Below are 13,111 nucleotides of genomic sequence, written 5' to 3'. Positions count from 1 at the left end.
CCACTGGAGAAGGGAATGGTGACCCACTCCGTGCTCTTGCCTAGAAAATCCCATGGACGGAGGAGCCTGGTAGGCTACAGTCCGTGGGATTGCAGAGAGTCGGACACGATTGAGCGACTTCACTTTCTTTCTCTCTTAAATGACTTAGCTCACACCTAACTGTTTTAACACGCTCTGTACTTTTTCTGTATCATCCTCTGACTCAGGTTGTGTTTCTTCCACTCTGGGATAACCTCCAGGAGGGCAAGGTTCTATGTCATTTTTCTAGGCTACAGAGGTAACTCAAATGCAATTTGCAGAATATAAGCTGCCAACCACGGAGAAAAGAGAATGAGTGTGTGAGGTCCTGGGGGTTAACGTGACACCTCAGGTTCTCTTTGACCAAAGATGACTTTCGGGCTTTAACTGAATCAAGCCAGCCCATGCCCATGGGCCTTAACTTCCAGTAAACATAAAAAAAATCACCTTGACAGTTGGAAATTCCAATACCATTTCTAACAGGTGAAGCTTACACTGTGCTCTTGTAGAGGGTGGCTTAGGTATTTTTCTCGATGGGAAACTGGTGTGTATCAAGTAAGAGACACATGAATGAGACACATGAGCTCAGATTACTTTTGAGGGAGGTCATTTTGGGAGATGGTGCTGATCACATGGGACCTGTCTCCTTCCCAGAGACTTGGGTGGTTCTCGGGGGCTGGACAAGGAAGAGGCAGCGGGCTGAGGGCCAAACAGAGTACCTTGTGGGGCCCGTGAGTGCCTTTGTAGTTCTGAGTATTTGCTTTTGCAAACCAGGAGCAAATTTCAAGGAGCTGCTCTGATTCTGTCAGACTTTCGCTCCCTTCAAGCATCTGTGAGGAGCAGCCTGCAGGAACCTGCTCTAATTAGGCCTGAGAGGTGAAAAGGAACCTCTCTCACCAACCAGATCCTCAGCAACCCAGAGCCTTCTACGTTCTCTTAGCTTCTGCACCACAGGGTCTGGGCAGGTTTGAGAAAAAATTAGCCTTCTGGCAACTGCCATTATGCAGTGAGATGAAGTTCAATGATTTTATGGGGGCCATAAATACAGGTTTCTATGTGACTTTCACAAAACAGCATCAATCTCCACACGGAAGAGTCACCTGTGGATTGCTAATTAAGGCAGTGAAATAGTACAGCCCTATTGCAAAAGATGAGCTGTGTAGCGAAGATGTCGTTCTTAAAGCCAGCTACCCACAGCAGGTAGGAAATATTAATCAAAATATACTCTACAGATAAAGCACAATTACACTAAATTCCATTGTACACCTACATGATCTCTGCTCATAAAAAATGTCTCCAGTCACCTCGATCACGGCACTCTTCTATGCAGTGTCCATACTGTGGGCTCTTCTGCAGCCAAGAGGGCTGCGTGCTTTCTGCTTACTAGCCAACCCCCAGCTTGTACAGTCCTTCAAGGACGTCATTATTCTCAAGAGGAAGATGGACTGGGAAAGAAACTCACAGGATCTTTGTCTACACACAACCTCTCCCTGAGGGACATCCATCTAACCAAGTTTACTAAAAGGTGTCAGACCAGGGATAAGGAGCCCGGCTCAGAAGGAGAGTGGGCGACCCTGCCCCCCAGCCAGTCCCATTCATACTCGTGCAGCAAGTGGCTGAGGCACCTGCCTGAGGCTCAGCGGGACTGCTAAATAGACACAAAGCAGCGGGCATCAAGTACCAGGAGGACAGAGGAGGCAAGGACGCTGGGACCCAGGAGGCCCCCAGGGCACCACTGAACAGTAAGGAAGGGCTCCAGTCAAGCGGTCAGCTTTCACCACGTTCCTGGTTGTGCTGTAGTAATTAGACAGAATGATTTATATGGAAACACAATATTCCACAAGCAAACCAGGAACCTTCTAACATCCGTAAGCTTCATTCTATACAAATAAAAGCAGCAGGAGGACAAGGTATCGCATCACAGCGTCCTATGCGTTTTCTTGGCCCAGATTCGCCCGGAGGCAGCCTAAAGCTCAAGCTCAAGACACCAATTTCCCTGGCGTCACATTCCACAGGAGCTCTGGGGGCTGGGGCAGGGTAAGGGAGGCCTTGCTCCCATCAGGGCAAAAATATCCGCCTTCAAAACCCCTATGAAGAGGAAATAAATGGACCTGTGGAGCATATCGCTCACCCCGTGTAACCAGACCCTTTCCGTGACACCCAGCTAATGTCTCTAAAACGTAGATTGTTGCTTTTTAACTGTAATAGGCTTGAATTTAAAGACTTCCCCATCTCTCATGTAACCCAGACCAAAGCTCTGAACAGTGCCAGCCTTAGCCTTCTCTCACCCACCTTGTCAGCCTTCTGCAGCCCAAAAGGGATGAAAACAAACCCAGAATGCTGACTTTCAGGAACTGACTTTCACTCACACCCGGAAGCCTCCAAAGCCACACTCACACACACTTACCTCGCTGTCGGCAACTTCTCTGTCGTTGATGATAAAGCGGTAGCTGGAGTCTGGGGATAAGTGCTCAGCCTGGAGCCAGAAGCGGACCTGGCCCTTGTCAAAAATCTCATAAGCTAATTCTGACTTCAGAGGAATCGCTAGCAGAAGAAAAGAAATCACAGGTCAATAGTGCATGAATCCTGGTGAGAAAGAAGAGTTGCGTGTTGTAGGAAAATGTCAATCCTCACTATTACATTTTTTGAAAATGTAAAAAAACCCTGAGCATTGACTTGATTACGAAAACCAAAACTAAGAAACACAACTCTAGTTAGCCCGGCACTGCAATCAAAGCCTCACACCCGTGGGTCCTCAGCAGGCATGGTCTGGTTCCCTGAGGGCCCAGGGACCACAGACATATTCCGTCTGAATTCAGCGTAATCCACAGCTGAAGATCCCACCTGGTGCAATTCTCACTTGGATCAAGCAGACACACTCAACCCGAAGTCCAAAACATGGTATGCAATGAAAATCACTGCCGGTTACAGTATCAGCCACTACTTGTTCTGAGCCACACGGTGACAAGCATGCGAGTTGCCACACGAAGCAAGGCCCCCCAGGGCTGCTCAGGGTCACAGACACGGCCCTGCTCCGATCCAGGCCCACTTACTGGGGTTCTTGATCTCATTGCTCAGGGCCTTCAGACGTTCCAGCTCTGAAATTAAGACAAACAGCATCAGTGGTTTTGACCTGTATATTCAGTTTTAAGCCAGAGCAAATCTAGACAAAACAGAGATTCGACGTCACCAAGATTTCATTTGAGGCTGTGAAAGAAATGAGAACTGAAGTGAGAAGGAGACGGGGTAACGTGAGCTGTGAACACTCCCTCCGGGGAATCAGTGCACATGTGCTCAGCTGCTTCAGTCGTGTCCGACTCTCTGCCACCCCATGGACTGCAGCCCACCGGGCTCCTCTGTCCACGGGATTCTCCCGGCGAAAATACTGGAGTGGGTTGCCATGCCCTCCTCCAGGGATCCTCCCGAATCAGGGACTGAACCCCCATCTCTTACATCTCCTGTGTTGGCAGGCAGGCTCTTTACCAGTAGCACCACCTGGGAAGCCCTGCAGGAAGTCAGTGGTGCCTCACATGGAGACAACCCACTCCCTAAAGGGGTGCTTTAGGACTGGTTAGGGTGGCGGTCCTGAGTGCAGGGCTGGAAGGGCAGCTGTGTGCCAGATAGAGGCCAACGGGCGCAGGGTAACACAGAGGGCTGCACTTCCACGTCCTCTCATTCCGTACGAACTTTCATGAAATCGGTCTGGCTCGCCGAGAACATGCTGGTCCGTGATTTTCCTTCTGCTTTCAGACTGTCCTGCTTCAACATCTCTCTCACCTACCCAGAATTTCACTGTGGTGTATTTTCATGAGTTTAAAAAAATTATAATAAACTAGACAATAATAATTTAAAAAAAACTGGGATGTATGGCAAAACCAATACAATATTGTAAAGTAAAAAAAAAAAAAAAAAACCTAAGGAAATAAATAAATAAACAGAATACATTGCTCCTAAGAGTCTCAAGAATAAGTTAAAAACCGAAGATTCTAAATAATTTATTTCACCTTCCTACTTAAAATTAGAATTTAGAAATGAGATCATGGTTACAAAGGTCTGTATGCAAATCCACTCCAGCCTTTGGGCTTCCCCAAAGGCTCAGCACTTGTCATTTTCATGCATTGGAGGAGGAAATGGCAACCCACTGCAGTGTTCTTGCCTGGAGAATCCCAGGGACGGGGGAGCCTGGTGGGCTGCCGTCTATGGGGTCGCACAGAGTCGGACACGACTGGAGTGACTTAGCAGCAGCAGCAATGGCTCAGGGGTAAACAATCTGCCTGCAGTACAGGAGATTCAGGTTGGATCGATCCCTGAGTGGGGAAGATCCCCTGGAGGAGGAAATGGCAACCCCCTCCAGTATTCTTGCCTGGAGAATCCCATGGACAGAGGAGCCTGGTGGGCTGCAGTCCAGGGTGTCACAAAGAGTCAGACACGACTGAGCACAGCGCAGCATTTGACCTGAACAAGGAAGCAGACTTCTTGTAACCAGAAGTAGCTCAACCTGGACAGCTGATTTGAAGGTGTCCCAGCGGGTCTCACAGCAGGAGCTCCCATACATCAGATGACCTAAAGCTTCAGCATTAAGGTTTTGCCTGACTGTACTTGATGTCCGTACACAATATAAAAGGTACTAGAAACATTCGTCCTTTGTAATGATTTAAAATTTAGGTGAAACGTCTTCAAACTCTCAAATGGAGCAGAGGAGTACACCACTTATCAGAATAAGGATCTTTTGCAAATAAAAGGCTGTTTGAAGACCACGCCATAGGGGTCAGAAAGGGCAGCTTAAAAGGCCTGTGAGCAGATTCCAGCCTGTTCCTGCTTGCTGGGGACCCCAGGAAGCAGAGACGGTGCACCCCTCTGCCATTCTCCTGCTGGTCCCGTCAGATCACAGGGCTCCCCTCAACTTACCCAATGTCTGCATGGGACCCCCAGACGCCTGCCATCATCAGACCCTGTCCCCTCCCCACCACCATCCTAGCACCCCCTCCCATCCTAGCCTCCCCCACCGACCACTGTATCCCTCTTCTGAGACCACCCCCTTGGCTGTGGCAAGCAAACTGCCCAGTGATAAGAAAAGGATTAGATGAGCAAGCTATGGCATTTTTGACTGAGGACTCTCAGGCACTCAGAAGCCTTTAAAGACCCAACACGAAGATCTGAGGCTTCCATCCAGAGTTATGCAGTCCCCTCTAGATCAGAGACACAAGAAACATCAACCCAGGCAGGGGGAAGCTTCCTCCCAAGGCTGGCTCAGTGCCTGGGGACTCAGACCTCAGAGAAGGGCTGCTCTTCATCGGGTCATGATGAGCTGACTTCCTTCACTCCTTTCTGCCGTCTATTTGTAAGACAGCGAGGGATCTTAACTATGACGATTAAATGTTATCTCAGGCACACAAATACATACATCCACATGTGTGTGTTTTCTTCTATTAGCTGATTATCCAATTAGTCGCTGCTGGGAGGAAAGGAAGCTTCTTTGCATGCCTCTCATTAGTTTTATGGACTTATTCATAGTATGCTAGTTGCTACTTGCCAAACTAATGAAATGTAAATAAAACTCATCTCTAAAATACAGGTGGGAGGCAATAAACGCAATATAGAGAGCAATAAATAAAATACTCCCGGACCAGTGATTTACTTAGTGGCTAGAGTAGAAACTCAAGAGTTTATGTAATTTCCAAAATAATTTTTGGATTTAAAAAGATTCTCACCCATAGCCTCATGCAAAGACACACCCCTTTTCTGAGCAAGTAAGTCTCTTTTCTGTGAGCATCAATCTTTCAAAGTGTTATGAAGACCCCAAAGGCAAGCCAGTGTTCCGCAGGCGTTACCTTCCTCATCCAAGACAAAGCTGGAGGACACGCCGTCCGTGTCGCTGACTGACACAGAGTACGTGCCCAGATCCTCTTTGTCCAGGTTCTTGAAGTACAGCTTGGAGCTGGAAGGGGAGAGAGTCCGGGGCATGAGTGCTGGAAGGTGCTCCTAGCAGGCCACGCCGGCCGGCCCGGGGAGGAACTTACTGGTCCCCTGCAGTCTCGACCTTGAACCTGTCGTCATCCGCGATGTCCTCGTAGGACTTGCACCACGTGAAGTGGGATGCGTCTGTCACCTCCGGGCAGTCGAAGCTCAGGTAGATGTTGCCCTCCTCGTCCACACCCGCGCTGACCTCCTTGGTGCCTGCGGAGGAGCCGGGAGCACTTAGGGACGTGGCGTCCACCCCAGGCTCTCTCTGGAGAAGGGGTGACCCGGCAGAGAGCGCGTGGCACATCGAATCAGCGGTTTTCACTGACCATCCGCCCAGGATATCGGCCAGTGCGCCCTCGGCAGTGACGGAGGGCAGAGGAGGGCAGGCTTGCTCTCCCATCATCACCTTCTGCACCCGGCACTCCTGAAGAAACCCTTAGGGCTGAGATCCAGACACTCGGTCCTTCCCCCTGGGGTCTGCTCACTTCCACCCCTGGGCCCGGGCAGCACAGTCACAGTGGTCTCCCCACACCCCGCTCTCCTGTCCCCACTTTTCCTCTGGGTCAGGGAGGGTGTGCTGGACATGGCTGGACACCTGGCCCCACGCAGGCAGCTCGCAGCTGTCCCTTAGCGGTCAGAGCCGGAGGAGACAGGCCGGCTGAGCTGGGAGCTCGCAGACACCCTCCTCACCAAGACGATGGAGCCGGAGGCGGAACACCCACCCTCGCTGGTCTCAGGGAGGGGAGACCCCCGGGGATGCCGTGGCTTCCAGTCCCCGGTTCCACCCCTTCTGGGAGGCAGGGGCCCCCTCCCAGCATGTCTCCTGTTCTGGGAGCTCACCTCCCACCCTCGGAACCACTTCCCCACCAAGGGCCCCTCTACGAGGCTCTCACTACTTGTAACCAAGACACTTACCAGAGGCTTTATAATTTCTGATCAAAACTCAGCCGTAACCTAAGACACCGTCGTCAAGGCTTGCCTGCTGTTCTGCCGCTGCCAGTGAAGACCCCCACCCCCTCGGGAAGACCTCACGTGCCCCTCTCCGCCTGGGGTGTCGGAGCGTGTGGTGTGTCTCTGAAGACATCCTTTACCACGTGCGTCAACCACCTCCTTTCACGACAGTCCTGCCATCCTCCCGCCCACCCTCCACACTGTCCCCCGACCCAGGCCACCCCACCCAGAGGTCTTGCCTGTTGCCAGCTGAGTGGGCGAGTCTCACCTGGCCTGGCCTCCACCAGCACTGGCTCCGAGGTGTCCGAGGGCCTCCCCACCCCACTGGCGTTCACTGCCCGCACGCGGAACACGTAGGTCTTTCCTTGGTGAAGGTCACACACCTTGAGAGATGCAAGAAAGGTCACACGCGAACCGATAAACGAAAATGACTTCATCCTTCGTCACATTTTTATTACGAACATGCTTTCTTTTTATAAATATCATGTTCTTCCAGGTCAACCAGCCATGCAGAAGTCAGGGGATCAGCAGGGGAGACGAGATCCAGGGGCGGGGTCTCGGGTCTGAGCCACTGACCCAGCCCTCATCAATAACCAGACCCGTCACAGCTGAGCAGGCGCCACCGACTCATCACCACTGACCTGACCTGTCACTGCTAACCCGTCACCACTGGCCTGACCCCAGTGACTACTGCAGGGGCTAGAGATAGAAGCATTTGGAGAATAAACTCTTCAGATGTGTTCACACTGTGTACGTGTGTGTGTTTATCAGATAGACGTCCGTCATCAATCACATGAATCGAGTAAATAAAACACAGAGTTGGTGTGAAAAGACGTAATTCTAGTCATCACTGTGGAAGGTGCATCCAGGCAGCCAGGACTGTGAGGTCTCAGCACCGTCAGGGGTGGTCGTGCGGCGGCAGGGAGAGGAAGCTGGCCCTGTGCAGACGGTCCCCACACGTAGTTGCTGCGAAGGTCTGGAGAGGGCAGGCAGTCCCGAACCCCCGGCAAGCAGGAGGGGTACCCAGTCACATGTGCCAGCCCCTGGGGGCCTCAAGCTAGACCCTGATGAAGCCACTCCCCAGAAGACAAGGCCTGAGGGGCCTGCGTCACCTTCAAGTAGCGATGCGGCGTGGTGACCTCATTGACAGTGAGCCATTCTCCGGAGTCCTCTTCTTTGTAGTCCACGAAGTAGCCAGAGACGGGGCTGCTGCCCGAATACACCGGGGGTTTCCAGAGCAGCACCAGGGACGTGTCCCGGACCTCGCAGAACGTCAGGTCATAGGCAGGGCCTGAAAACGCACGGACGCCCGAGTCCCCACGCTCGCCCAGGGCCCGAAGGCCCATCTCTCAGAGAGAAAGGCGTGCAGGACGGTACCCGCCCATGTCTGCCTGGACACCCAAGCATCACAGGACTCACCCGGGGACCCAGCACCTGCTCCACCACCAGGGGACCCCTCCCACTGCCACAGCACTGCTGGGGTGGGGCTGACCGCCCCCCCCACTCAGGTCCAGAGGAGCCCTGAGCAGTGAAAGTGGGAGGGGCCACAGCCCCACCCTGACTAATCACTCGAAACCCCCACAGCCTCAGGGAACTTCCACAGCTTTCTCTTCCACTGACTTTCCTAAGGGGTAAAAATTAATATCACTAAAACAACTACCCTCCCTCCCTGCCCAAAATAGAAGGGGAAAAACAATATAATTTGGCCCCAAAATTGAAAATTTTGAGCCTCAGAATTTCTGATATTTTAGGCTTCGACTTCGGGTTTATTGTTTTATGTTGTTTGGTTTTGTTCAAAACGTGAGCATATTAACCACTGCATTAGGGACGCTGATGGACTAGACGCCCTGACGGGCCCTGATGGGCTGGATCAGTTTCTCTGGATACACCCAGTCCTTGAGAATTTGTGAAAACACATCTGTGCATGTAGAGCCCTGAGTAAATGCAGATCTTTGACAACAAGGCCCTTCAGAACCAGAGACCCCGGGCTCCTGGGTGCTCTCGGAGGGGGTCCGAAACAAACGCACAGCCAGGGGCATCCGGCTGCCCCAGGCCGGTCCCGGCTCCCGCCTCCTCGCAGGAGCTGGGCTCCCCCGACCCCTTGAGCAGGTCCACCCTGGACCAGCCTCTGGCCGAAGCGTCTCTGACTCAGGGGAGCCAGGCCCATTCTGCAGTGGAGATGGATGGCCCCCCGCCTCACATGCCCCCTTGTCACTGCCTGGCTTATGTGTCCATTGCCCGGACACAGGGCAGGTCACCTGATGCCCAGCCCTGGCCCATGGGGGCGGTGGTGTCAGAACCTGTGAGGGGGACTGAGCATCTGCTGGCAGGGGAGGCTGCACCACAAAAGACTCCTCCTCTGGGCAGCCCTGTGTGTCCAGGAGACCAGCCCCCCGCCAACTTACCTGGTTCCGGCATCGTCCAGGCCTCACACTTGAACAGCTCGCTGGGGTCTGATGGCTGCCCGATCCCTGCCATGTTGGCAGCAGCAATTTTGAATTCATAAAGCGAGCCTTCAGTCAAGCCCTCCACCTATTCAGAGGATGCCTACATTAACACTGAGCCCACAGACACAGAAGACAAACTTACTGTCACCAAAGGGGATAGGGAAGAGTAAGTCAGGAGACTGGGATCAACGTCTGACATACACACGCCTGTGCGTAAAACAGGTGAGCGGCGACCACAGGGACTCTACTCAGCGTCTTGTAATAACCTCTGAGGGAAAGGGGCAGACACACGCCTATGTGTGTGTGTGACTGGATCACTGCGCTGTACACAGCAGTGTAAATCCGCTCTACTCAACTTCTAATTATTCAGCGAAACGAAGCTGCACTACCACCCACCGTCCATCAGGGGAAGCGAGCATTTCCGGGCGATCGAGGGGCTGGTCAGGGAGTGCAGCCCGCCTGCCATGGGGCCATCCCCACTCTCCCTCTCACATGGTTGCCCTGTGCATTCCAGACGCCCTCCCTCAGGGACGTACCCAGCAGGGAAGTCAGGACTCAGAGACGGGAGCCACGAGGGGCCAGGGGCAGAGCAGGGGCGGGGGGGGTGGGGCACACGGCCTTGTCGCCCTGGTACCCTGGTGGGCAAGCAGCGCCTCGCTTACTTCTCTCTAAGAAACCCTGAGCGGCGGCTCACGAGGAGGGGCTCTGGGCGCAAGAGCAGTGGCCGAGGGTTCGCCTGGGACTTGACTCTCGGTCTTTCTCGCCCTAAGTCCTCGTGGCCCCGATTCCCTGCACCCGGACGCGATGTACACTAGAGCAAGCAACTCGCTGAGGGGCCTGGACACACGCGGGCCTGGGAAAGGGGCACACACAGGCCCAGCAGCGATGTTCTCCACTGCCTCCGCCCTTCCTGCCCCGAGGACGGAGCCTCCTGCCTCCAGCGCCGCTACCAGCCCACCAGCCCCGGGAAGCAGCCCACCGCCTCGCTCTCCTCCTTGCTTCTCAGAAGAAGATGCCTCCTAAGGGCCTCAGGTCTCACACTGAATTGTTTTCATTCATCTTTGCTTCTGTGTCAAATTCTCTAACGTCACTGAACTCTGAGACACTAGATGGGGAACTCCGCGCCCGGGGAGAAGTCGCCTGGCAAGAGGGACTGAGCCCGCGAGCACCCACCTTCAGAATCCTCTCTTTGAGCGGCGAGGAGTTGACCTCGTGCCAGTTTTTGTGGTGAGCCTCCCGCTTGTCGATGTAGTAGCCGAGGATGGGGGAGCCGCCGCTGAACTTGGGCACCTTCCAGCCCAGGATCATGGAGTGGCCATCACAGTTCAGGAGGGTGATCCCATAAGGGTGGGAAGGGACGGCTGCAGGAAACACGGCGGGAAAGTCGCCCTCATCCCAGCGCCTCAGCCCAAGCCCCCACGGCCACCTCTCCCCACCGGGTGGCACCCCAGCCCTGCACCCTCCTCCCCGCCTGCCTCCCTGCCCTGGCTCTGCTGCTTCCTTTAAAGAGAATGGTTTTATAAAGGGCTTCCCAAGGGAAACATGTGGTAAAGAACCCACCGTCCACACAGGAGGCTTAAGAAATATGGGTAAGAGCCTCTCATACGTGTTCATGCAATCTCTAAACACATCTTCCAATACATACACAGATCTTCCAATATTTCAATAATACAAGGGCCAAGAATTATTTCAGTCTGGCCTGGACGTGTGAAGTAACAGACTCTCCCCACTCCTCTAAGGAAAAGCTTGGGAGAGCAGCTTTCTCATTGTGCTCGTGAAGGACAGCCAAGCCTCCCATGGCCGGCGATGACCAGCACCCTTAGACCAGTGAGCCTTAACTTCCTACGCGGTCACAGAAACTTCAGACTAGTTCACATGAGCACGAGTTCATTTCCCGTTGACTGCCGTGTTTGGAAATGGACCATCTTTTCCCATCAGGTTGGCAAGGATGTTGATGCCTCTGCTTGACTCTGAAGACCCACGGCACACCCCCCCCCCCACTGATACCCAAACACAGCTGCCTGGGAATGAGCTGCCCCTATTATGGGACTAAAACATAGTTTAGTTTCCTTTTAGTAGGAATGGCTTGTAGTTTAGTTTCCTTTTCCTTTAGTAGGAATGACTTGAAGAGGCAAGTGATAATGTTTGAAAGTCCCTCCTGAGAAAAACTGACAGATTAAGACAAGGACCATAAAATAAAAGGAGCGTTAATGTTTCACGATATTGCCCACCTAAGTATTATCAGATTTGACTCCTTGGAAATTCCAGTAACATTATTTACTGTTAGACAAGAGATCATAATTTCTGAAGATGCTTTTAGATTTAGATGGAGACAGAAATAAAGAGCAAAATAGGTCTCTCTGAAGTAAAAATAATATCAATACTCTGATTCAAAATGTGTATAAGAGATGATCTTGTTTCAAAATGTTCATAGGTACTTTTAAGCCTTGTGTTCCACTTTGTATGAAATAATTATAAACAATTATAAAACGCAGAGCTGCACAGATCAAGTTTCCTAGTGCACAATGCTACAAGCTAACACTCAAATTGTTCAGTGTGATCAATATACTAATTTCTAAAGATCACCATTTATGAACAAAGCCACAAAGTTACATAAACATTTGAAATTTTCTGGAATAACTAAGTTCCTTGAACTAAGAATACCTGAAAAGGCCACTTATGTTCTATTTTAGCATCTTATTTTGAAAGGAAACAGTCACACCCCACAGCTTGCATTTTAATGTGGGCACGTGTGCCTGGAAACCAATGTGATCTCTAACACCATTTCCTATTTTTAATGCAAGTCATCATTTTCCCCTGTCACCCTGGCATTTGCAAGCCAAGTAGGCAACTGATGAGAGGGCTCCATGCAACCGCATGTTCTCTGCACAACAATTCACTGCACGCTTCCCCTCATGTAATGCTCCAAACGGCATCATCACAGTTGACTCCTGCAGAAATGAAGACGCAGTGGAGAGCCAGGAGCTGGCGCAGAGCCGCCCGAGAAGGACTTACTGAGGGCAGCCTGGACTTTGATGACGTCCGACTCCTGCGAGTTCTCGCTGGTGCCGACAGCATTCACGGCCTTAACTCGGAAGATGTACTGCTCGCCGGTGGTGAGGCCATGCACCACGAACCTGGAAAACATGAATCAGGGGTGTGATGGCCAGGGCCAGCCCTTCATCCTCCTGCAACAGACACAGAAATTGCCTTCAACACACCAGAAACAGCCACTGGGACTGGAAGGACGTTTACTCTTTGGAGTGTCTCATGAGCGCCTAACATCCATCCATCTCATCTGCAGTTGTAGCTTATTACTTCCCGTCACCATTGGTGGGTCCCAGATTGAGGGCTGGAGGAAGCTGCACTCTGACGGGGGCCCAGAGTGGATGCCCACAGCGTGGCTGCCTGCAGGGTCCCCCCGGCCCGAGCCAAGGGCCCGGGTCCCAGGCTGGGCCTCTCCTGCTCACTCGGGGGCAGGGGCAGGGGGAGCCAGGTGGCCTCACCTGTTGTAGCCAATGGGCTTGTGGTTGCAGGGCTCCCAGACGTTGGAGCCGGCCACGGAGCAGTCCACATAATAGCCCAGCAAGTCCTCCTCGTGCTTCGGCCGATCCCACTGCACGACCACCGAGGTCCTGGTATTCCGGGACGCGAGGACACGGCCAGGTGCCGAGGGCACCACTGCAGAGACAGGCGCACAGGCCCAGCGGCATCAGGGCCAGGGGCCACAC

At 52.7% G+C, this 13,111-nt stretch overlaps 1 protein-coding gene across 1 annotated transcript in view; it reads right to left on the bottom strand.

The window, feature by feature from the left end:
* Nucleotides 1-13,111, bottom strand: part of MYOM2 (myomesin 2) — a 64,234-nt gene that overhangs the window by 17,050 nt on the left and 34,073 nt on the right. Inside the window, exons 16-25 of the mRNA XM_004021826.5 lie at nucleotides 12,887-13,061; nucleotides 12,396-12,517; nucleotides 10,554-10,741; nucleotides 9,339-9,465; nucleotides 8,046-8,224; nucleotides 7,202-7,316; nucleotides 6,039-6,195; nucleotides 5,850-5,956; nucleotides 3,072-3,116; nucleotides 2,426-2,562 (exon numbers count right to left, since the gene is read on the bottom strand). Coding sequence (XP_004021875.2) covers nucleotides 2,426-2,562; nucleotides 3,072-3,116; nucleotides 5,850-5,956; nucleotides 6,039-6,195; nucleotides 7,202-7,316; nucleotides 8,046-8,224; nucleotides 9,339-9,465; nucleotides 10,554-10,741; nucleotides 12,396-12,517; nucleotides 12,887-13,061 — 1,352 coding nt within the window. The remainder of the gene's footprint in view (nucleotides 1-2,425; nucleotides 2,563-3,071; nucleotides 3,117-5,849; nucleotides 5,957-6,038; nucleotides 6,196-7,201; nucleotides 7,317-8,045; nucleotides 8,225-9,338; nucleotides 9,466-10,553; nucleotides 10,742-12,395; nucleotides 12,518-12,886; nucleotides 13,062-13,111) is intronic.

This window comes from Ovis aries, chromosome 26 (assembly GCF_016772045.2).
Source record: "Ovis aries strain OAR_USU_Benz2616 breed Rambouillet chromosome 26, ARS-UI_Ramb_v3.0, whole genome shotgun sequence".
Taxonomy (NCBI): Eukaryota; Metazoa; Chordata; class Mammalia; order Artiodactyla; family Bovidae; genus Ovis; species Ovis aries.
Note: the sequence above shows the minus strand (reverse complement) of the source record. Positions and strands in the feature narration are given on the sequence as shown.